General features: G+C 39.6%; 1 protein-coding gene across 1 annotated transcript; it reads right to left on the reverse strand.

The window, feature by feature from the left end:
* Nucleotides 1-13,687: 13,687 nt before the first annotated feature.
* On the reverse strand, nt 13,688-18,064 carry LOC110220572 (apoptosis-associated speck-like protein containing a CARD). The gene is made up of 3 exons (XM_021004622.2): nt 17,708-18,064; nt 16,932-17,003; nt 13,688-14,071 (listed from the first exon to the last, which is right to left on the reverse strand). The coding sequence occupies exons 1-3, from the start codon at nt 17,979-17,981 to the stop codon at nt 13,815-13,817; spliced, it is 603 nt and encodes a 200-aa protein (XP_020860281.1). The 5' UTR covers nt 17,982-18,064; the 3' UTR covers nt 13,688-13,814.
* Nucleotides 18,065-25,608: the final 7,544 nt, after the last annotated feature.

Consider the following 25,608-nt stretch of genomic DNA (forward strand, 5'->3'; position numbering starts at 1 on the left):
CCGGCGCTCTATCCACTGCGCCACCTACTTGCCCCTAATCTATAAACTCCTGAGAGTTGATACGGTCTCCAGGACAGCTCATGTTCCTTCTACTTCCTGGGCTGCCACTTGCTGCTTTTCTACTGAGTAGCTGCGGATTTCTGCCATTGGATCTCTTCTCTTACTGAGTGGCTGCCATCTTCTCTAAATGTCTTTGGCTGCTGGAGTTGTTTCTTCTTCAAAGGGAAGAAACATGCCTAGAGCTAATCAGCACATTTTTCACTCTCGAAAATGAGGCCCACACCAATCTGTTAACCTTAACCTAGCCTAGACCTCCCTATGTCCCCAGACCACTTCCCACCCTTAATCCTATCTAAGGCTCCATTCTCCCTTGGCCACCCCTGGAGTTCTATTACCTCATAGACTACTTGACCACTCCTAGATCCCTCCCACAGTCTTTCTGTATAGAAGGTCCATCTTGTCTCCATTAAGATGCTCAGATTCTTATAATCTAGCCACTGCTCAGATTTGCACAATCTAGCCAATAGTTCACAGACACTCAGATTCCTTAAGAGTCTAGCTAATATGGCGCATCTTCAATAAACCTTATTTTTGACTGAAAAAAAACATGAGGCCCACAGCCAGTGGGCAAAGAACTTCTGGAGTCAACCTGTTTCTTTTTAACACCCTTACTTCCCCAGAAGAAACAGAAACACGCCCAGATCTACTTGATATTAAGGTTGAGATGAGTAATTTTCTTTCAACTTCCATAATGCTCCTAACAGCTAGCTCTAGAATCACGCAAAGTAACCCGGACCTACACTTAGCAACTAGATAATGCAGAGGATAGAGTGTCAGCCCTGGAGTCACGAAGACCTGAATTCAGTTTTGGCCTCAAACACTCACTAGCTGTGTGACCCTGGGCAAGTCACTTAACCCTGTTTGCCTCAGTTTCTTCATCTGTAAAATGAGCTGGAGAAGGAAATGGCAAGCCACTCCAATATCTTTGCCAAGAAAACACCAAATGGGGTCACAAGGAGTCAGACATGACTAATAGATTAAACAACAACAAGGACTCAGCAACACTAAAAGAGCTTACAACTTTCACCCTGCATTCCTGCCATAATATGGAGGTCTATGGTCTTCTTACACTTTGGTGAGTATATATTATTACGCTCCCAGTGTAAATTGAGTCCCTTGGAGTCAGAGACTCCTCGGAGTCGTTTTTTGTACCCATCTGGGACCTGAATATAGTAGAAAATTAATAAATATTGTTGTTGTTCTGTTCTTAAAGAGAGCCAATGATATCACAAGGGTGATGCCTTAACTTGTATGTGAATTGTGGATTTAAGTGAATCAGAGCTGCTGAGTCTATTTCTACTTAAAACTATTTATATTTAAATTTATACTTAAGAATTAGTTTCTAAATACAAGTATACATAGTGACTTTTTTGCTAATCCCTCTGCAAGGCTCTTCCATTTTGTTTGCTTATTCTTCTTTGTTTTTGAGTACCCTTTTTCTTTCTTTTTATTTAGAGTCAATGCTTTATGTGGCTTTCTTTATAATTGACACATTTTTATAATTGACAGCAACAAACACTACAACAAACCTCCCTAGGAAGAATATTCTGTGAAACAGGTTTGCAAAAGCACCTGTAGTGAGATTGTGGCTGATAGATGATCACTTTTCACTTTTGTGATTTCCCAGTTGTTAACAGTAAGGAAGGAGGAGTATTTTAGATGTAATAGTTTGAGAGCAAACCTATCTGTTAGATTTAACCTGAGTTTTGTTGCCGTATAGTGTTGACTCAATTGACATTGTTGCAGTAATAGATACTGTTCTTTTGGCTCATTGTATCATTCCACATCAGTTTTCCCATGTTTCTCTGAATTTCTCGTTTCATCATTCCCGCAGCCTTCAGTATTGCTAATCACCCTTTCTCTTTCATATTCTCTTTTCTTTATGTTGGTTTCCTCTCACCTATCAGGCTCTTTTGCTATATTCTTATCTAGGTCATGTTTGTGTGCGTGCCCCAAGACTCTGTCCTGGGCTCTCATTATTTCATTTAGTTATCTCCTTAGCTCCCACGGGTTTAATTATCGTATCTCTGTTGATGATTCTGAGATCCACTGAACTAGACTTCACCTCTCTCCTAATCTCCAGTCTTGCGTTTCCAACTGGCTGACTGTCGGACATCTCAGATGGAAGGCTGGTAGACGTCTCAGACTCAACATATCCAAAATCAGACTTACTATCTTCCCCGCCACAGCTTCCCCTCTTCCTAACTTTCCTATGACCATCAAAGGCACCACCGTCTATCTCCTCCCCTGCCCTCAGTCACCCAGGCTTGCAAAGTTGTCATCCTCAACTCCTCACTCTCACTCACCCCACATACCCAATCTCTTTTCAAGTCCTTTGTTTTTACCTTCCTAGTAGTATCACTTGTATATGTCCACTTATCTCCAGTGCCACTACCACCCACTGATACAGGATCTCATCACCTCATGTTTGGATCATTTCAATAGCCTTCTTGTTGGTCTTCCTGCCTCAAGCCTTTACCCATTCCAATCCATCCTCCACTCAGCTTTCTTTATACATACATACATACATACATACATACATACATACATACATACACACACACACAAATAATCCTCCCCAATTACATATTAAAACAATTTTTAAGTTTAAAGTTCCAAATTCTATGCCTGCCTCTCTCTCTCCCTCCCCTCCCCTCCCCTCAGCCTGAGATGGTAATCAATCGGATATAAGTTATACATGTGCAACAAGTAAAACATTTAATGTTGTACATGTATAACCTGTATCTAATTGCTTACCATCTCAAGGGGAGGGGAAGGAAGGAGGGAAGAATAGAATTTGGAACTCCAAACTTTAAATAAAAATGTTAAAAAATTGGAAAAAACTGTTTCCATATTAGTCATTTTGTACAAGAAGACTCAAATAAGATAAAAAGAAAGAAAGTGAAAAACTAGCATACCTCAGCCCGCATTCAAACCATATGTCCTTTCTCTGGAGGTGGATAGTATGTTTCATTACGTATCTTTTGGGATTGTCTTGGATCATCGTATTGCTAAGAAGTCGTTCACAGTCCCTCATCAACCAATATTGCTATTACTGTGTATAACATTCTCCTGGTTCTGGTCACTTCGCTTCTCATCAGTTCGTATAAGTCTTTCCAGGTTTTTCTGAAATCATCCTGCTTGTCATTTCTCATAGCACAATAATACTCCATTACAATCATATACCACAAATTATTTAGCCATTCCCCAATTTATGGGCATCCCTTCATTTTCCATTCTTAGCCACCACAAAAAGAGCTGCTATAAAATATTTTTGTACAAATAGGTCCTCCCCCCCTCACCGTCTTTTTTATGTCTTTGAGATATAGACCTAGCATTCACTCAGCTTTCTAAGCAATCTTCCTAAAGTATAAATCTGACCACATCATCCCCTTCCTCAATAAACTCCAGTAGTCCCCTCTTGCCTCCAGGATCAAACATGAAATCCTCTGATTGGCTTTTAAAGCCCTTCATAACCTGGTCCCTCCTTACCTTCCCAGTCTTTCTTACACCTACTCACCTCTACGTACTCTACAATCCAGGGACGCTGGCCTCTTTGCTGCCCTTGAACACATTATGCCAAATCCCAACTCAAGGCATTCTCATTGGCTGTTCCCCATGCCTAGAACTCTCTCCCTTCACATCTCTGCCTTCTGGCTTCCCTGGCTTCCTTCAAATCCCAGATAACATCCCATCTCTTTACAAAAAGCCTTTCTCACTCTCCTTAATGTAAGCACCTTCCTCCTCTATTATTTTCTATTTATCCTGTATGTAGTTTATTTGTACATATTTGTTTGCATGTCATCTCCCCCATTAGAATGTAAAATCCTTGAGAGTAGGGACAGGTTTTGTTGTTGTTGTTCCTGTTGCTATTTTGCCTTTCTTTGTATTCCCAGTCCTTCACAAAGTGCCTGGCACGTAGTAGGTGTTCGATTAATATTTCTTGCCTACTAGACCTGTGATTTCATTAGTGGAGGGAGCTTCCATTAGGGAAATTCCCTTTACCAATAGAGATCGTCAATTGCATTAGATGGTTTCCTGGTTCCCTTATAGGTTAAACGATCTAGAGTCACATAGCATGTGTTTAAAGACAAGTCTCTAACCCATGGTTTCCTAGCTTCAAGTTCAGCAATCTTTCTACTATGTTACATTTAGGCTCATTCCTTATAACAGAAACACCAAGTTTGTTCAGCCACATCATTAAGCATATACTTTATTTCCATCTTTTTATTTAAAAATGATGCTACAAATATATTTATACATTGTGAGCCTTTTCTATCTGTCCTTTATTTTATGGGGTATAATCCTGGGGATAAGATCTACATGTTAAAAAAAAAGCATTCACTTTTTAGTATCTACTTTTTTTTTTACCAAATTTACTATTTAGCATTTAATTTTTAGTAAAATTTAGTATTTTTCTTATATAATTACAAATTAATTTCTGTGATTGTTCAACCAATTCAAGAACTTGCCAGTCATAAATTACTTTGATGTCTTTCACAACTTCTACAGTATTCAATTTTTCCTTCTTTTACCATCTTTGCTCATTTAAATTTGCACATCTTTTAAAAATATAAATTGTTTTATGAACTCTCTGGGTAGTCACATTAATATACTTACTTCTGGATATATCACATTGGTTTAATATAGTTATGGTTACCAATTTTTTATATGGCTATAAATAAGTATTTTTCTTTCTTATCATAATAACTTTATTCCTTATTCTTAAACTTCATTGCAGAAAACTTTCCACATCCCCTCTTAATGTGATTTCTCTACAGAATTTTAGCCTATGCACACTAATTTACTACTAGTGGAGCTGTGAGTTGGTACAACCACTCTGGAATGTAAACAGTTTAACCTTATTAAGTCCTTTGTGATTTCCCTTTCCCATTTACTTTTTTATGCTTCTCTTGAGTCTTGTATTTGACATTTAAGTTTTCTATTCAGCTCTTATCTTTTCATCATTTATATTTGGAAGTCTTCTATTTTATTGAATATCCATTTCCCCCTGAAGGATTATACTCACTTTTGCTGAGTAGGTGATTCTTGGTTGTAATCCTAGCTCCTTTGCTTTTCAGAATACTATGTTCCAAGCTCTCTGATCCTTTAATGTAGAAGCTACTAAATCTTGTGTTATCCTGATTGTGGCTCCACACTATTTCAGTTGTTTCTTTCTGTCTACTTGCAATATTTTCTCCTTGACCTGAGAGCTCTGGGATTTGGCTATAATATTCCTGGGAATTTGTATTTTGGGATCTCTTTAAGGAAGTAATCAGTGGATTCTTTCAATTTTTATTTTACCCTCTGGTTTCAGATTATCAGGATAGTTTTCCTTGCTAATTTCTCAAAAGATGATGTCCAGGCTCTTTTTTCAATTGTGGCTTTTAGATAGTCCAATAATTTTTGAATTATCTCTTCTGGATCTATTTTCCAAGTCAGTTGTTTTTCCAATGAGATATTTCACATTGTCTTTTTTTTTTTATTCTTTTGGCTTTTTTAAAAAATATATTTTTGTCTTATTTATTAACATGTAAATATTGTAAGTAAAGAGTGTTTCATTTTAGTGCTTGTACCATCAGTGACAAACAGTACCTAGCACATAGTAGGTGCTTAATAATTGCTATTTGATTGATTGATTTTTATAATAGTTCAATATTTACAAAATATTCTCTTCAAAATGATCGGGGGGGCAGCTAGGTGGTACAGTGGATGGAGTTGGGTTTGTTTTATTGTTTCTTAATGTCTCATAAAGTCATTAGTTTCCACTTGCCCAATTCTAATTTTGAAAGAATTATTTTCTTCAGTGAGCTTTTGTTACCTCCTTTTCCATTTGGCCAATTCTATTTTTTAAAGAGTTCTTTTCTTCAGTGAATGTTTGTACCTCTTTTTCCATTTGTCCAATTCTGCTTTTTTAACTTCTCTTTGGTGAATTTTTGTACCTCTTTTTCCGTTGGCCAATTTTGCTTTTCAAGGCTTTCTTCTCTTCATTGGATTTTTGTGCCTCTTTTACCATTTGGCCTAGTCTGTTTTTTAAGGTGTTAGTTTATTCAGTATTTTTTCGTGTGCTTCCTTTACCAAGCAATTGACTCTCTTTTCATGATTTTTTTGTATCACTCTCATTTCTCTTCCCAATTTTCTAGGAGAGCTGTGTTTACTACTCTCCTGGCCTGTGCTCTGGTCTATGAGTGACCACAAGTACTCTTCTCTGTCCTGGAACTGCGATGAGAGTTCCCATTCCGCTGCAGCTGCATGCTCTGGTATGCTAGTGTTCCTCCCTGCCCTGGGACTGCTACTCAGGACTGCAGCCCGGATCTGAGTATGCGCAAAACAATAGAGTCATAAAGAAAGTTAGCATGAAGAGGCAAACAAACACTAGTCAATTATAACAGTCAATGTTAGTAACACACTGTCAAATTTAAAGAACACAAGTCAAATGGGCAGGGGGACAGGGATGTGCATCAAATATATCTGATAAAGATATCATATCCACAATATATAGGGGATTTATTTAAATATGTAAGAGTCATTCCCCAATTACTAGCTGTGTGATCCTGAGCAGGTCACTTAATGCTGTTTGCTTCAGTTTTCTCATCTGTAAAATGAGCTGGAGAAGGAAATGGCAAACCACTGCAATATCACTGCCAAGAAAACCCCAAATAGGGTCACAAAGAGTCAGACATGACTGAATTACTGAACAGAGTATATTTGAATCCAGGTCTTTCTGACTCCAGACCCAGTTCTCCATACACTGCACTACTTTTCTGCCTTCAGCTAGATAGAAATGAAGGACAGACTTCCAGGCATGAGGAACAGCCATTGAAAATGCCCAGCGTCTAAAGATGGAATGTTATTATGTGAGAAATAGCAAGGAGGTCAGTGTCACTGGATCATAGAATACATAGGGTATGAGAAGGCCAGAAAGGTAGGAAGGGGCTAGGTTATGAAGGGCTTTAAAAGCCAAATAGAAGATTTCATATTTAATTCTGGAGGTAATAGGGAGCCACTGGGGTTTATTGAATGGGGCTGGGTGATGTGGTCAGACCAGTGCTGACTCCACAGTGTAGAGGATGGGTTGGAGTGGGGAAAAACTTGAGAAAAATAATAATTGCATGTCCTACCTCACAGCATTGTTTTGAGAAAAGTGACATGTAAATCTTAAAGTGCTGTATAAAGATTAACTCTTTTTTTTTTTAAGCCATGCTTAAGGTAGAATATGACTGTAACAGTATACAAATATATAAAGCCCTTGGGACAAGGAGGTGGTCTGAAACTCCTTTTAAGAGCCTTTTCAATCCAAAGGTCCTCAAATATTTTATTGAGAATCTAAAAAAGAAGCAGGTGATTGTCTGAAGGAGAATAAAGACATTCAGGTCAGTCTGACCAAAAAAGTTTTAAATTTTGTTGCTTACTGCACAGAAATGGCACGTGTGAGCACAGGAGATATGCCAGGAGCCTTTGACCAAGGCAAACGGTCAATCTCCTTACTGTGGAACAGCGCATTTTTGTAGGAAGAGAAAGTAATTAAGATTTATGCATCAATTACCCTGATGTTGTTAGATATTCCTTCAACTGGGTTTTCTCCATGTGAGCTTCCCAACCTTAAGCTGCCAGTGTTTCAATGAGTGTATTTTGTTTGTTTGTTTGGTTGGTTGGTTTTTTAGTGAGGCAATTGGGGTTAAGTGACTTGCCCAGAGTCACACAGCTAGGAAATATCATGTGTCTGAGGCTGGATTTGAACTCAGGTCCTCCTGACTCCAGGGCCAGTGCTCTATTCACTGTGCCGCTTAGCTGCCCTTCAATGAGTGTATTTTGCTGGCCAAACACTGCCTAACAATGGCCCAAATTCATCCCTCAGAAGCTGTGATTCAATCCATTGTACTTGTCTTTCCAGTAGTTAAGTCTCTGCTGGGGTTTTGATACAACATTGTGCAACATTCTGACATTAACGTGTCATTACCCTAGAGGAAAGAAAGGAGGGGAAGAAGCAGATGAAAAGGAGGAAGAAGAAGAGAAGGAAGAAAAGGAGGAAGAGGAAAAGTAGAAAAAGGAGGAGAAGAGCTATTTAAATACCAAATACACACTCACACACCTCTACCCAAGATCACAAACAAATTCAGAACTCTCACAGCCCAGTATAGGCTTTTCAGAACAGACCTGCTCGCTGAACCCTACACTGTGCTGTCCCTCAGTAATTTGGATTTAACTGAGAATTTTCAAATGCCACTTCCTAGTTGCTCTTCAAAATGCAGAGAGGATTCTTTCTCCTTCCCTCCCACACTACTCACTGGCAAAACTACCTCTCTGTGGTCTACATCTAATGCAGCCGGGGCCATTGCCAGTCATCCAGACTTTTGCCCTGTCACTGAACTTGGATGACTCAGGAAGAGAGAGAGACTGAGGACTTCTAGCAACTCTGCCTCACTTAAATCCAATTCACGTGCAAGTCAGCATATCACTCACAATGTCATTGGTCCTCTTTGAAAACAAAGAACGAACAACAATAAGAGGAATGAAATTTAAACCCACTCTGAGGTTTTACTTCATGGCTCTCAACATGGCAAAGATGAAAAAATGTGTAAATAGTCAAATTAGAGGTATTGTGGGAAGGTAGGAATACTAACACACTGTTCATGGAGCTATGGAGTAGTGAATACATACAACCTTTATGGAAAAGAATTTTGAACTATGCTAGAAAATTCAATAATATGCTTCTACCTTTTGAGATCCCACTCTTGGCCATATATGTTAAGTGGGCCAAAGACAAGAAAAAATGCCACACACATACATATATGTGTGTGTGTGCATGTGTGTGTGTGTGTGTGTGTGTGTGTGTGTATATATATATATATATATATATATATATATATATTAATAGCAGCACCATGGTAACAAATACCAGAAAACAAAATGAGTGCCTGTCAATTGGAGAGCAGCTAGAGAGGTTATGGTATATGAATGTAATAAGATATTTACCACTGTACCATAAGAAATAATGAAATCAAAGGTCTGGACAAATATAAGAAAAAAGAAAGAAATTACAAATACGAGGAATTCAGAGAAATGTGGGAAGACATGAATTTATATAGATCATAGCAGAATAAAGGGAATAATATATACAAGTACTACAATAACATAAATAAACAACATTAAAAGTCAGTCAAAATCTATTAAATTGTCATCACCAGTGATTGTCATCACTCTGGTCTCAGAGAACTAATGAGATATGGAATTTTCAGGCTTAAGCTCTAAAAAACACCCATGTTGGTTTTGTTTAAAGGATTGTTGTTATTATTTAGTTGTTATGATAAATTAGGTGGCTCAGCAGATAGAGTGCCAGGCCTGAAGTCAGGAAGACTGATCTTCTTGAATTCAAATCCAGCCTCAAACACTTATTAGTTGTATGACCCTGGGCAAGTCATTTAACCCTGTTTGCCTCAGTTCCTCATCTGTAAAATGAGCTAGAAAAGGAAAAAGCAAAACTACTTCAGTATTTTTGCCAAGAAAACCCCAAATGGCATCACGAAAAATCAGACACAACCAAAATGACTCAACAGCAACAAAAAAAAGTTGTTATAAGAGACAATTTGATAGTAGACTCTTGAGGGACGTTTCAGGGGAAATGACTATGACAAAAACAGTGTATCATTAAAACTTGAAAAAAATTAGATGACACATTCCTACTTTCTGTTCAAAATTGGTTTAAAAAACTTTATTTTCAGGAAGACACTTTTTAAAAGGTTTTATTTGACTTTTCATTGGAAAATATGGTTATCCCTTCCACTTCATGGAGATTAAGGGCACAGAGCCCCAGTGATCTAGAATACACACATAAATGTTTTAGCCCTCCCTTCTTACCAGAGTAGAAGTCTGAATTTTTTTTCCCTTTTATAGGGTGTTCCGGTACCTTATTGTAAAATTTGGGTTAAGTATTTGTTTGCCTATAGTCTCTGTGTCATCTGCTGGATTTCGCATGTCCGTCTATGGCTTCCACAAAACTCCCAAAAAGTTCCCATTTAATTTTTTTATTCCAGTCTGCAATATATCAAAACCATGATGGGGGAAGTCACAGTGTGGAAGGGATAATTGCATCTGCTGGGTCAAGAAAATTGTCTGCCAGATAATTTTTTGTTCATTCAAGAGAAAATAACACTGATTTTTTAAATAATAAAAAACAGTGTCAAACCATAACATTCCATTTATTATTTTTCTGTACACTTTGAAATCTGTTTCCTAGAAATCAAGGATAACTGTCAGACTATACCTGACTTTCCTGTCATTCTCCTTCAGGAATTCCTAGAAAGAGTGGTCGCTTCCTCACCTCCACAAAGTTTCTATCATTTCTATTTCAGGAACTAGTTTCTTCTTTTGGGTCAGATTCAGGGCCAGATAGTAATTCTGACTGTTGTTTCTTTTCAAATAATGAATATTTGGGTCTATGATAATTAAACTACAATTTAGGGGTTTCTGAAAGAGTGAAGCAATTGTTAGAAACCAGAAGGTTTCTAGAAAATCCTTCTCTAATATAAGTATTCTTTCTTATCAACATAGTTTGATTTCTTGTTTCTAGAATTTCTTTCCTGAAATTCAGAGGTTTCTCTGAATCCATTTCTTTTGTCATTTCTTGAAGGATGATAATATTTCATTATATTCATATACTGTAATTATTCAGCCATTCCTCAATAGAGGGGTACCCAGTTGCTACCAAAAATGCTATTGTAAATATTTTTGTGCATATGAGTCCTTTTTCTTTGTCTTTAATCTCTTTGGGACGTCCCTTAAAGTGACATTGTTGAGCCAAAGGGTATTCACAGCTTAGTGACATTTTGGAAAGCTCCAATTTTCTTTCCTGAATGGTAGGACTAATTGACATTTCCAATAACAGTGTGTTAAGGTACGTGTCCTCTGATAGCCCCTCAAATAGCTGTCATTTCCCCTTTGTAACAACTTTGCCAACCTGATATATGTGACATGTAACTTTAGAGTTTTTAAAATTTTCATTTTTCTTATTATTAGTGATTTGAAGCATTTTTTCATGTGGTTGTTGATAGGTTGTGTTTCTTCTTCTGAGAATTGTCTGCTCATATCCTTTGCCCATTTCTTTATTAGAGGAATCATTCTTGTTACCTATAGTTTTGGATGTCAGATATCTGTCAGAGAAGTTTCTGCAAAGATTCCCCCCCCCCCCGTTAACTCCTTCTCCTCTAATTCTCACTGCATTGTTTTAGTTTATGCAAAAACTTCAATTTTATGTAATCAACATTTTTCATTTAATCTTTTGTGATCTTTTCTATATCTTGTTTGGCCAAGACTTCTCTCCCTAAGCATCGTAGTGAATTCTTGAATTTTCCTCTAATTTTTTTATGATCTGGCCATTTATATTTAGGCCACATATTCATTTAGAGCTTACTGTGGTCTGAGGTATGAGATGCTGATGTAAGCTTAATTTTTCCCAGGCTCTTTTCCAGTTTTCCCAGCAGTTCTTGTCAATTAGTGAGTCCTTAGTTAGAATCTTAGTTAGAATCATTGGATTTATCAAACACTATATTACTGCTTGATTGTTTTTTTTTTAATATTTTGTTCCTAATCTGTACCATTGATCAACTTTTCTAATTTTTAACCAGCACAAAATTGTTTAATGATTACTCTTTTGTTATATAGCTTCAGATCTGGCTTTTCTAAGGCAGGCCTGTGCAACACATGGCCTGTGGGCCAGTTGAGGCTCGACAAAGGATTTTTGGGGTGGGGGTTGGGAACCCACCACTGCTCATTTTTCTCCTATTTGTCATGTGACCCGAAGCAACCAACCATCATCGGTCTGTCTTTAGTTATCTTTACTTGGAAAGGATGCTGCTAAAAACCTGTCTGCAGCCCAAAGTTTAGCCTATTTTAATTTTGGCCCCTACCTAGTAACAAGTTGTGCAGGTCTGTTCTAGGTCTTTGCCTCCCACTTTTTTTTTAGCCTTTCCCTCAAGATTTTTGGTTCCTCCAGATAAATTTTGTTATAGTTTTACCTAGTTCTATATCTTTGATAGTTGGGCTGATGCGATATTGAATTTGTACAAATATTTATATGATATTATCATTTTTATATCAGTATGGCCTAAACATAAGAAGTTAATTCCTCTCCACTTATTTAAAAGTCTGCCTTTATTTTTTGTTGAGTGTGTTATAGTTTTATCCATATAATTCCTTGGTGTATAAGATGACTCAGATATTTTATAAATGCTATGGTTATTTTGAATAAAGTTTTTTTTATGTCTCATTCTACTAGGTTTTATTGGTAATATACAGGATATCTGGTGATTTTATGCATTTATTTTATGTTTTGCTACTTTGCTGAAATTGTTGTTTTAATTAATTTTAGTTGAATTCCAAGGTTCTCTAAGTAAATCACAATGTCATCTACAAAAGCAATAATTTTGTTTCTTATTTTCCTATGTTTTTTTGTTTTATTGCTATAGCAAATAACTTGAAATATGTCAAATAATAGGTGACATTGGACATCCCTGTCTTATTGGAAAGGCTTCTAGTGTTTCTCCATTACAGATAATGTTAGTTCTTGGTATTAGAAACTACTTACCCTATCAAGGAAAGGTTCACTTATTCCTATGCTTTCTAGTACCTTTAACATAAAGGGATGTTTTGTCAAAAGCTTTGTCTTGGTCTCCTCGTAGACCCTTGTGGATTTAGGCCTTAGCTGCTTTCCTTTTGCTTCTCTTTTCATAGTACACTGTTAAGAATTGGCTTCAGCCCTCGTGTGGTCCTAAAGAGCCCCAGATGGAGTATTAGAGATCACTCAGGCCTCAGGCCTCTAGTGTCCAGGTACTGAGTTGGTCCTGTATGTATCCTCCTGCGGTTTCCAGTATTCCAAGGAGTACAATGCCAGGTTTGGTTGCACTGCCTAGTGCTATTAAGGCCAAGTTCTATTTTCTGCTTCTGTTCTGAGAGGCCAGGGCTGGGTTCTAACTTCAAGCATCTGATTACTAGAGTTGGTCCTGACTTATGAGGTCTTTGTTCAAAGTCTTGGCTGATTTCACCTGTCTAGATTTTAGACACCATTGCCTCCACTTTTGCCCAAGCTGGCTTACCCAAACCTTAAACCAGTCTCTACAGCCTTTTGACTGTCTTTTTGTGCAGTTCTAGACTAACTAGAGGATATTACTTCTCTTTCTTTTCCAGATTTTCATTGTGGTACCTATGTGAGAGTTGGGCACATGCCTGGTGAGCTGGAAAGTAGGGGTAAGGATTTTCTTTCTTTTTTTTTTTTAAGTTTTTGTTTTTGTTGGGTTTTTTGTTTGTTTGTTTGTTTTTTAGGCAACTGGGGTTAAGTGACTTGCCCAGGGTCACACAGCTAGTGTCAGGTGTTTGGTCTGAGGCCGGATTTGAACTCAGATCTTCCTGACTTCAGGGCAAGCGCTCTATCCACTGTGCCACCTAGCTGCCCTGAGGGGTCAGGATTTTCAGTCCTAGAGTGGAGTATATAGCAGGGTTTCATGGCTGAAAGGGACTTCCCTGTGAGGAAGTCAAGGAAACAGCCTTGATCCCACTTGGGGAGTAGGAATGGGGTTGGGGAGATCACTGGAAAATCAGAATAGGAGGAAGAAAACAGATACATGGAAGAGAATCAGTTTTCATAGTTTTATTTTACTTTTATGAGGCAATTTGTGGGGGCCTTGAGAGCCAGATGTTGAAGTGCCAGGGTCGGAACGTAGTTCTTAGATCCTGTAGTAAAAGGGAACTCTAGGAGACCCTCAGCTCCTCTCCAGCTTTTGCACCAGGAAAGGGTGGGTATCCTTCAGAGCTTGTAACAGCTGGTCTTTACAGGCAGCATCCCAGGCTCGCATGAAGCTGTAGAGCCTCCTCATCTGGTTCTGAGGGGTGTTCTCAGCCTTGATTGCTTCATAGTGCTCTGGATTCAGAACATGCCCACACAACCGATCTAGGACTTGATCCACCAGGGTGACACTACTGATGAGGCTTACCCGGTGCTTATCCACAAAATGTATCCCTGGAGTGCATTGGACAGAGAGAAAGACACAGAAAGGGTGAGATGATGACTTCAGGAGGAGAAACAACAGTTAAACAGAAAGCGGGAGTATAGTTAGCTCCTGGGAGGGAGAACAGCCCCTCAGACCCACATGGGAAGGAATAGAGGAGGAAGGGTGGATACTCCACCCACTGAGATTGATCCTTGATTAGCCCTAGGGTAGGGGAAGCCCTTCCAAGCAATTATATTTTGTTACCCCAAGGCTTTCTCCTCCTTTCCCTCCCCCATAAAAACCCCTCAATAACCCATAATTGTAGCTTCTGAATCTTCAGTGGGACCATTTGCCCATGCCTTTTAGCTAATCCATCTCTTTTCTCTCCCTCAGATCTCCACTAAAAGTTGATCTCCTGTGAAGAGTATTCCCTGACTAACCCCGCTGTGCTCACTACCTCCCTTCTTCATCTGACACCTCCATTCATTCTACAATCCTTGAACCAACGATTTGGATTAACAGAAGCTCTGGTCCCAGGGTTTCCAAGAATAGTAAGCCTCAATTTAAACATCCTTCATGGCTTCTTTAAAAAGCCACCACTCCCAGAGCACTGAATTGAGATTCTTTGGATTCATAGAATTGGAATTATTTACCAGTAATCATTTGAGAGCATGTCCAATATAAAAGCACTATAAAGCAAAGTCCACTGGTATATGTTTTGTGACATGTTGACACTGGAGAAAGATGCATGTGAAATATTCCCTTGGCTCAGTTTCTATTTCTTTTTTGATGGCTTCCTCTCGTGCTCCTTCCATCTTCTGGCACTTACCAAGACTTGGCTCACTTTCTGGAGAAGACTGTCTCTACCCTCTAATCTTCATCCTTACCATCCCTGTTAGCTATCATCCTAACTCTTCTCTCTTCTCTTCTCACTTTTCCTAACCCTCTGTAATCTGACTAGTGACCTCATCCATCATCTCAAACTTCTCTCTCAAATATCACCAATGCTCCTTAATTGCCAAATCTGATAGTCTTTTCTCATCCTTTTAGTCCAGTTTGCAGCATTTGACACAGTTGACCAGGATGACACAGTGGAGAATACCTTGGATCTAGAATCTGAGGACCTGGGTTCAAATCTTGGTTGATCTTGGGCAAATTACTTAACCTCCATAAGTCTTGGTTTTCTCATCTACAAAATGAGGAGGTTGGATTGGATGGCCTCTGAGGGCCCCTTTCAGCTCTAGACCAATGATCTAGATCCTCCTGGATGTTATCTCATCTCTGGGTTTTTATGATACTGCTTTCTTTGGATCTCCCCCTATCTTTTCCTTCTTGTTCTTCTTTGTTGGATCATCATTCATGTTCCATTCTCTAACTGTGGATGTTTCTCAAGGCTCCAGCATGGTTCCCCTCCTCCTTTCTCACTATACTCCTCTTACTTGGTGATCTCATCAGCTACCATAGTTTTGATTATTACCTTTATGCAGATAATACACATCTCAAACTCAACATGTCCAAAACAGAACTCATTGTTTTTCAACCTAAACTCATCCCTCAGCTGAACTTCTCTATTTCTATTGAAGTAACACAAAACTTCTAGTCATTGAGTTTTCTAATCTTGTGTGTGTGTTTGTGTGTCTATGTCCCCTTAGCTCTACTCACATGGCTACCACCTTAATTCAGGGTGGTAATATCTCACCTGGAGCATTGCAATAGTTATCCCATTTGGTCTTAAGTCTCTCCCTACTCCAGTCTATCCTCCACTTAAACACTAAAGTGATTTCCCTAAAATGCAAATCTGACTATGCCCCCCTACAACTCAACAGACTCCAGTGGCTTCTTATTATGTTGGGAATCAAAAACAAACTTCTCTAGCAGTTAAAGCTCATCACCACCTGGCCTCTTCCTATCTTTCCAGTCTGTTTATACTTATACATGCAATCTGCAGTCTAATGATAATTGCTGTTCTACACCCAGGATAGTCCATCCCCATCTCCAGTACTTTGTACTGCTTTATGCCTAGAATTGCTCTCCCTACTCACTTCTGTCTCTTGGAGTCTCTAAATTCCTTCAAGACTAGATTCAAGGGGAGCTAGGTGGCACAGTGGATAGAGCACCAGCCCTGAAGTCAGGAGGACCCCTGAGTTCAAATCTGGCCTCAGACCAAACACTTGACACTTACTAGCTGTGTGACCCTGGGCAAGTCACTTAACCCCAATTGCCTAAAAAAAAAAAAAGACTAGATTCAAGTACCACTTTTTACATGAAGCTTTTCCTGGTCCCCTTAGATGCTAGTGTCTCCACCTTTAAAATTGTCTTATATCTGTTATGGCATATACATACACACATACATATATATGCATGTGTATGTGTGTGTGTATACACACTCCCTCATTAGAATGTAAATTCCATGAGGGAAGACATTATTTTGATTTTGTCTTTGTGCCCCTACCGTTTAATTCAGTTTCTAGCACATAGTAGATGCTTAATAAATGCTTCCTTACTTTACTGATTCCTCCCATCTGCCGCTCAATGCCTAGTGGACATTCAGGAAGTCTTCCTGAAAGATGGACTGGTTGAATGTCAAACTGATTGAATACTACATACATTCCACATGTTGGAGGATGCTTCCTGGTCCTGGACTTTGACCTTTCCAGGCTTACTGGCTACTTTTTTTTTTTGAGGCAATCAGGGTTAAGCGACTTGCCCAGGGTCACATAGTTAAGCGTCAAGTGTCTGAGTCTGGATTTGAACTCAGGTCCTCCGGAATCCAGGGCCTGTACTCTATCCATTGTGCCACCTATCTGCCCCGGCTTCTTTCCACAAGGCTATGAAGAGCAAAAGACTTCAACCTACAGTGCTCTGGAGAGAGAAGGAATTAGTCGTTACCTGATGGAGTGCATGCTGTAGCTGAATGCTGAGTGGACTGGGCTGCATTTCCAGCTGGTCCAGGCCTTGAGGCTGTAAAGGCAGAATGTAAAGGTGATCTTCCTAATTTCTCCCAGTTCTGAGTTCCTGCTTCCTGGGGAGCCCCTCTGGTGTGGGACATCTCTTCTCCCTCACCTCATTCTCCAAATAGCTCCAACTTTCCCGACTCACACAGGTCTAAGTCCAAAGGTCCCAGGAGAAGGACAGTGAGAGAAGGGAAGGAGAGAACTTGGTTCTCTTGCTCTGTATCTCTTTGTGAATGTCTGTATATGTGAACATTTGTGGGTGTTGGTATATGTGTCAACTTGTGTGTGTATTAGTGTGCATGTTTGACAACATGTGTCAGAGCATGTGTGTTTAAGTGTTTCCTACGGCATATCTTGTCTCTGTGTTCCCTTACTCCCAGCCCGGGAAAACTTGATCTTGAGACAGTAGAAGAAAATGAAAGTAATGCTGAGAGGAAGAGAGGGTGGGACAACCATGAGGTATCTGGAAGCCAAACACTGGGTGAGGAAGCTATGGTGGGGAAGAAGGAACAGGATGGGGATAGTTTGGGGTGGCGGGTAGGGGCCGGTGCGCCAGAAAAGGAGCCAAATCTGTAGTGGAGCTCAAGGCTGGGAACTTGAGCCTGCAAACTTGGTACAGAATTTAGGAAGTGGAATAGAAGAGGTTAGAAGGGGGTGGGTTGAGGGTGGGCTCCTGACTGAGGGGTGGGGATTGGGAGAAGAAAACCTCACCAGACCCTACTGCTCCCTGGAGTCTCACAGCCTCCGCCCTCATGTGCATGTTCTGGAGCACCTGCACAGTCAGCTCTATCCCGTAGTCATCTAGGTAGTAACTGACTATCTTGTCAGTGAGTGTCACGCGGTCCAGGTCCTGCAAGGTCCCCCGGGGAATACGTTTGCAGTCATCCCGCAGGGGCACCGTCAGCAACTTGCTTTTGAACCTGTTGAACTCATCTTCAGTCAGATTGTCCAGAGCCGTCAGGATGAGGTCCCGGCCGCAGGACATGGCTCCCCCAGACTCAGCGATCTAACCCACCTGCTTTGTGTCTCACCGCCCAGTTCCCCTGGGCGGAACTGGGGTGGAGACTTCATACATTCTACTTCTCTTTCTATTTCTGACTCTCAGTCTTTGCTTCTCTCTGTTTCTGTGCCAGTCTGTCTGAGTCATCCATCTCCCCCACTTCCACTCTTTGCGGGAACCCAGGAATATCTGCGGGGGGCAGATGAAATGGCTAAGAGTGTGGGCAAATAACACTAGCCAAGATATGTGATACCCCACTCCGTTCCTCCGTGGCCCCTTCCTCCTGTTTTCCCTCACCTTACACCTTGTTGTGGATGGAGGGGTAGGTGGTAAATTAACAGGAATTTCAGGTCCCTAGGCTCTGGACTCAGTTCTGGAGAGTTATAGGGACCCAAGGGCATTATATATGTAATGGTATATAGTAGAAGACTGGGAGTGGGGGTTGGGTGTTCAGGGTGGAGGGGAGGAATAGGAAGGAGAAGGTCCTGTTTGGGTTCTGAGGAGCCAACTATGAGACAGGGACCTCAGCCTTCATCATCATCATCATCATCATCATCATCAGAGAGAGAGAAAGAGAGTGAGAGAGAGAGAGAGAGAGAGAGAGAGAGAGAGAGAGAGAGAGAGAGAGGGGGAGGTGACATCCTCCCAGTACCCTCTATATTTATAGTACCGGTAGCATATAGTACATAGAGTTATAGAATATAGATAGAATTGTAAAATAAGAACTATGGAGCCAGAGAACAAAGAATCTTGGAATATAGAAAAGAGCATCTTTTTCTAGGATGCCACCAAGGCATCTAGGATGCCAGCCTCTCTACTGGAGCACATACTTTTCTCTATCATCCACACTCTTCTTGGGCACTCCCAGAAATGGGGTATAAGCCTAATATACCACATTTGAACTGTTTGGTTCCTGGTAATAGACTATTTCCACTTTTAAGGACCAACCTAGCTAAGCATTAAAGAGTCTCACAACCCGTGGTCTGGCCACTTGGTGATGGATTCTTTGGCACTGGCAACCCAAGAAACAAAAGAAAGCTACAAAATGTCCTTCAATCTTAGCAGGCCCTTTCTTCTTCTGCAGTGACAGTGGGTATGTGGTGGGAAAGAGGGTAGAGAGTATTAAGAATCATGGTTTTTAGACAATCTGTAAACATTAACTTAGCTATTGTTACTCCAAAGATGAAATCTTTATTCAGTTGAATATAAAAGAATATATTCTCAAGGAACTGAATTATAATGGTTTCTATTCTAGATGTGATGAAAACATAAAGTTCTACTACAAATATGTTTGTGTATATGGTCCTTTCTTTTGATCATTAACCTCATTGTGATTTATGTATAGTAGCTGGCTCTCTAAGCCAAAATGAATACTTTAATCACCTTCTTAGCATAATTCCAACTTGCTTTCTGGGAAAGGCAACAATATCTCAAAGCTCTACCAAAAGTGGGATTTGTGTTTATCTTTCATCAACCTCTCCAACGCTATTTTTTGCCCTCTTAGCCTATTTGCTGGGTATAAGGAGAAACCTTAGTATAGAAAGGAGTACTTCTTACAGTAGCAAGGAACTGAGAATAACCTAGATGCCCACTGATTGGGAAATATAGCTTAACAAATTACTGGGTTTTAAGAAATAGAAGATATGATGAACACAAGGAAACATGGGAAGACATATATGAAAGTAAAGTGAGAAACCAGAGCCAGGAAAACAATATCCACAATGACAATAATAGAAATGGGAAAAGATAACAATAAAAAATTGAAGTTGAAGGCTGTAAAATTATGAATAAATTTGTCCCCAAATAAGAGATAAGCAAGTACTACTTTCCCTTCTTTGTGGATGTAGAATCTATATATAATGTAGGTAGTGAGATGGCAAATCAATTAGAGAAGAATAAAATTGGAAGTGTGGAGGCAAGGAGGCTGTAACCAAATGAATCAGTACTGTCTTGCTTAATATCCTGTTCATGTAAACTTCCTTTGGTTAACTGTAAGATGGTCTTATTTCATTGCAGTCCTGAACTTGAACCATCAGACTGGCCTAAGTTAGGGCTGGCTTAAAACAAGGGGGGACCAAGTGGCAGGGAGGTGTTGTGTCTGTGCTGTGACCTCTCCTGTGCAGTTTGGATAAACTGGAGCAGAAGTCAGGGGATTTTGAGAAGCTTGAGGAACTGGGTTGAGTTGATGTGGTTTGAAGTACTTGTCCTGTTTGGAAAACTTTTGAGTTATGATCTGAAGGCGCTCTTTCCCAACAGATTAATATCAAGGGCTATGAACAGGCAGTTCTCAAAGGAGGAAGTCCAAACTACCAATAACCATATAAAAATGCTCCAGATAACTAGTAATGAGAGAAATGCAAATTAAAGAAATTCTGAGGTTCCACCTCATATCTCTCAGATTGACAAAGGTGACCCAAAAAGGAAAATGAAGGGAAAAAAAAAACAGAAAATGTTAGAGTGGCTATGGGAAAACAGGAAAACTAATGTAACTATTAATAGAGCTGTGAATTGGTCCAGCTGTTCTGGAATGTAATTTGGAACCATGCCCAGAAAGTCACAAAATTGCATATAAACCCTTCCTCCTAGCCCACTACTGGGCCTATACTTCAAAGAGATTAAAGAGAGAGGAAAAAGACCCACATGCAGAAAAATATTTATAGTAGTTTTTTTCTATTATTGCAAAGATCTAAGTAAGGACGTACCCATCAAATAGGGGAATGGCTATACAAATTACGATATACAAATGTAATGAAATATTATTGTACCATAAGAAATGACAAAAATGATGGCTTCAGAGAAACATGAGAAGCTTTGTATGAACTGATGCACAGCGAAGTAAACAGAACCCAGAACACTAATACAATAATTTTGTAAAGAAAAACAACTTTGAAAGTCTAAAGATCTCTGATTAGTGTAATGACTAACCATAATTTTAGAGATGATTCCATGATGAAGCATGCTACCTACCTAATGGGAAAGATGATGGTTCCAAGACACAAAACAAGACATACATTTCTGGAAATAGGCAAGGTAGGAATTTGCTTTGTTTGACTATGCATTTTAATCACAAGGACTTTTTTCCTTCCTTTTTTTCTAATGGGAAGGGAGTCAGAAGGGAGAAGGAAGAAGTAGGACCAGAGTAGCAAAAAGAAGGAAAGAGAGAGAGATAGAGACAGAGAAAGATACAGAGAGAGAGGAGGAGGAGAAGAAGAAAGAGAAGGAAGAGGAAGAGGAGGAGGAGAAAGAAGAAGAAGAAGAAGAAGAAGAAGAAGAAGAAGAAGAGAAGAAGAAGAAGAAGAAGAGGTCATTGAAGCATCTTTTTTTTTAAATGCACAGAAGAGAACAGAAGGAAGGCTAGAAAGAATCACAGACAAGTAGGATAGATTTGAAAATGACATGTTGAATTTATTATATATTTAAAAGACAAGCAAGTGATACACAATAGAGAGCTACAGTGTCATACAAATCCTCTTTATCTGTTATTTTATAGATGTGGAAATACCCATTTTATCTGATGTTTGTTAAGTTTAGCATAAACATTGTTTTCATTATCATTAAAATAAACAAAATTAAAATAAATATTAAAATTAATAAAATTACTGTTAGAATAACAATTATTAAAATAAAACCATTTTTAAAAGGATTCACCTTGGATGGGGTCATTTTTCTCACCTCCTGATTGTCCTATCAATTCCTCCTCTCCCAAGACTGCCTGGGTTGTGGGGGATAATGGAGTGGGTCACAAAAACCCTCAGGACTGTGGGTAACATCAAGGCAGAGAGAATTTTAAGTTCTCATGCAATGCCTAGGACTTTGTTGGAAAACCTTTAGTTAGATCCTAGGAGCCAAAGGGCATGATACATTTTAGAGGTTCTAGAACAAGAAATTCCCCAAAATTCAAGTGATTCAAACATAGACTGCTGTTGCTGCCTCTGCAAGATACTTTTAGCTTCTTCTCCTCAAGGGGCCTTACCACTTCTGTGCTCCAAGACCCTCTATTTGTTCTGCTGTGGGGACATCAGCACATAGGAGATAGCTGTCAGCCTTCAGGACAACGTTCAGGTGGGTGAAACCCCCCTGTTAGGTTCAGACTTGAGATCTACTCCCTGTTCAGGTTTAATGTTGGGATGAAATGAGGCACTCATAAGTCACTGAACAGTTAACAAAAGGAGGGTTACTTATTTCTAAAATAGCAAGGATATGCAAGAAGGAGCTGGGAACACAGCTCCTATACACATGCTCCTCCTCCATCTTCACATGGGAACAGATATGATCAGCAGAATATGACACAGTAACTCTTGTGGTCTTCAGACATCCACCAGGTCAGAGGGGCCTGGATTCCTACGTGACCAGTAAGCTATATCAATATAGCCAGAGGTCATTAAGTAACTGCTGTAAGGAAAATCCAGCTTGACTCTTGACCCCACCCCCTGTGCCAATCAAGGCTGGCTTCATTGTCTTTGCCTTACCCACATTTAGTTGTGGGGGTTGAGAATCTGCTGAATTTTGGTCCTATCACCCCCCCCAGACTCAAATGCCCACTCCACCACCTTCCTCTTCCTTTCCCCTTTTACCCAAATTCCTCTACCTCATACCTATATGGTCTCATAGACTGTCCTTAGTCCTGGAATATACAGTACGCCTTTCTTCAACTTTTTTTTGGGGGGGGGCTAGGCAATGGGGTTAAGTGACTTGCCCAAGGTCACATAGCTAGTAAATGTTATGTGTCTGAGGCTGGGTTTGAATTCAGGCCCTCCTGAATCCAGGGCCAGTGCTCTATCCACTGAGCCACCTAGCTGCCCCCCAGTATGCCTTTCTTAAAGAAGCCTATGATTAAGTTAGTTTTCTTCAAATCTCTCCTAAAATCCCAACTTCTGCAAAAAGCCTTTCCTAGTCCCCCTTAAGGCTAGTGCCTTCCCTCTGTTAATTATCTCCAATTTATCAAACACATATCTTGTTTGTACATAGCTGTTTGCATGTTCTCTCCCCCATTAGATTATAAGCCCCCTGAGAATATGGATTGTCTTTCACCTTTCACCTAAAAGATGCTTTATAAATATTTCATGACTAGACTTCTTGGCTTCTGTATCCCAATGGGGAATCACATTGATTGTGAGTTTAATAAACCCTCTGGATCTTTTTCAAATGAACTGCTATCTGACTATGCCTCTCCCAACTTATATTTGCAAATTTCTTTTAACCATAGTGTAAAACCTTACATTTATCTGTATTTGCTTTCTTTTGATTAGATTCGGCCCACTGTTCTGCCTACCTAGAGCTTAAGAAAAAAGTGTTATTTCTTATTTTGTAACAGCACCTCTCCTCCTCCTCCTCCTCCTCCTCCTCTTCCTCCTCCTTCACCTCCTATCCTAAAGGGAAGCCCTGTGATACTATATGATGCATGTGTAGATAGAGGTATGATTCTTGTTTGAGTGGGCAACCTCTGAATCTTATCCAATGCTGCATACCCATGTACAAGGGAGTCGTCAAAGAAGTTCAAGAGAGATGGAGCAAGAGAGAAATATCTTGTATCTATTTAGTTGTTTAATTGTGGCTCTCCAATTAGAATATAAGCTCTCTCAGAGCAGGAACTGTGATTTTTCCTTTCTATCCCAAGCACTTAGCACACTGCTTAGTACTAGTAAATGCTTAATAAATGCTCATTGACTGCAGCATTGGAAGCATATGTCACCTCCATACATGCTTGCATCTGGCCACATATGTTTCCTATATGTGCAGCCCTACATGTACCTGTCCTGGCTACATGTGTTTCCTAGTGCGCTCTTCTTCTTTTCTCCCTAATGCTTGTATGTTTTGTTTCTACTTCTGTTACTATTCCTGAAAGGGCATGGTGGCAGGGCAGCATGTTTTATTGATAAGAATTGCCTATTGAAGGAATTTTTTTCACTGTGTAACAGAATCATAACCAAGATCACCTCTGCCATGAGTCTTTGCATTAAATGTCTTTGCTTTGAATGAATCTTGCCTACTGGCTGACTATTAAACACATTGATAGGGCTTATAGATTTCGATGAGAGATTGTGAATCCATAAAGAACCATGAACCTGGGGTGGCTGTCCTGCAAGTTTAGGTAGGGTGACCTCCAGGTGCTAAAAAATGCCTCCAGGGCATCAAGGTGGAGATATAAAGTAGGTAGTTGAAGAGCTCAGGAGAAAGATAAGGGCTAGTGTGTAGATGTGGAAATAATCTGTGGAGAGATGATAGTTGCACCCATAAGCTGATGAGATCATCCAGAGAAGGAATGTGCAGAGAAGGAAGAGGAGAGGACCTAAGATAAAACCTTGTGGCCTGAATGAGTGGAGGCCACATAGAGGCATGACCATGATGATGAATTTGCAAGAGATAAAGAAAGATTGTTTTAATAGGGAAGGAGAGAACTACAAAAGAGCAGTGTTGCTGAAACCCAGGGGAAAAGAGTATTTAGGAATGAGTAGTGTGGAATGATGCAGGGAGTCCAAGAATCATAAGGACTGATTTAGCAATAAAGAGTTGATTGATAACCTTGGAGAGAGCAATTTCTGGTGAATAGTGGGGAGTGCAAGATACTGAGAAGTAAATGAGATGTGGGGAAGTGTAGACAATTTTTTTCTAGGAGTTGGGCTATAAAAGAAAGAATAAATATAGGATGATCACTTCAGAAGATGATGGAGTCAAATGAATGGGTTTTTTTCAAAGTTGGGGTGATCTGGATACATTTATAAGCAGCAGGGAAGGATATGATGGATAAGAAATGGTTGAAAATTAGGAAGAGAGGAAAGATGACTGTGAAGAGCTCCTGGAGAAGCCAGGAGAAAATGAGCTCAAGGGTAAAATAGAGGGGTTGGTGTTGGCAAGGAGAAGGGCCACTTCTTTGTCCGAGAATAAAACAAAGGAGAGAGGAGAAGAGGCTGCTTAGGAGATTTGAAGTAAGGAACTAGGAGGAAAGCTTTTCTAATTATGAAGAATTCCACTTCCTTTAAGTAATCTTGTCATTAGCGTTGTTGCAGTCATTGTGAATATTGTCCTTTTGATTCTGTTTATTTCACCATACGTGAGTTCACACAAATATTTCCGTATTTCTCCAAATTTTTAATATTTGTCATTTTTTACAGCACAATAATATTAGGACAATCACTTTGTTTCTAATACTTTGCTACCACAAAGAGTACAGCTATTAATATTTTGGTATTATTGACCTTCATTTCTGTCTTTGACCTCCTTGAGGTGAGTACCTGATAGTGGGATGTCTGGGTCAAAGGGTATGGCAAGTTTAGTTACTTTTATTGATATCCAGAACAGTTGAGCTAATTCACAGCTCCAATCAGCAGCTAAAGTGAACCTTTTGAATCTTAACTTCGTTACCTGTGTGTTAGCTACACATTCCAGTTTTATGTCATCTCCAGATTTGACAAGTACATAGTCCAAGTCATTAATAATAATGTTTAAAAGCACAGGGCCAAGAGCAAATCCCTGGAATCCAACAAGGGAAACCTTTTTCCAATTTGGTATCAAATCGTTGACTATTCTTTGGGTTGTCTTTCTACTGACTAGTCTATTGACTTCTCTTTGGGGTAATCACTATGTTAAAATGAGGGGTTAGGATTAGATAATC

The sequence above is a fragment of the Phascolarctos cinereus genome, unplaced genomic scaffold (assembly GCF_003287225.1).
Source record: "Phascolarctos cinereus isolate Bilbo 61053 unplaced genomic scaffold, phaCin_HiC Scaffold_4;HRSCAF=312, whole genome shotgun sequence".
Lineage (NCBI taxonomy): Eukaryota > Metazoa > Chordata > Mammalia > Diprotodontia > Phascolarctidae > Phascolarctos > Phascolarctos cinereus.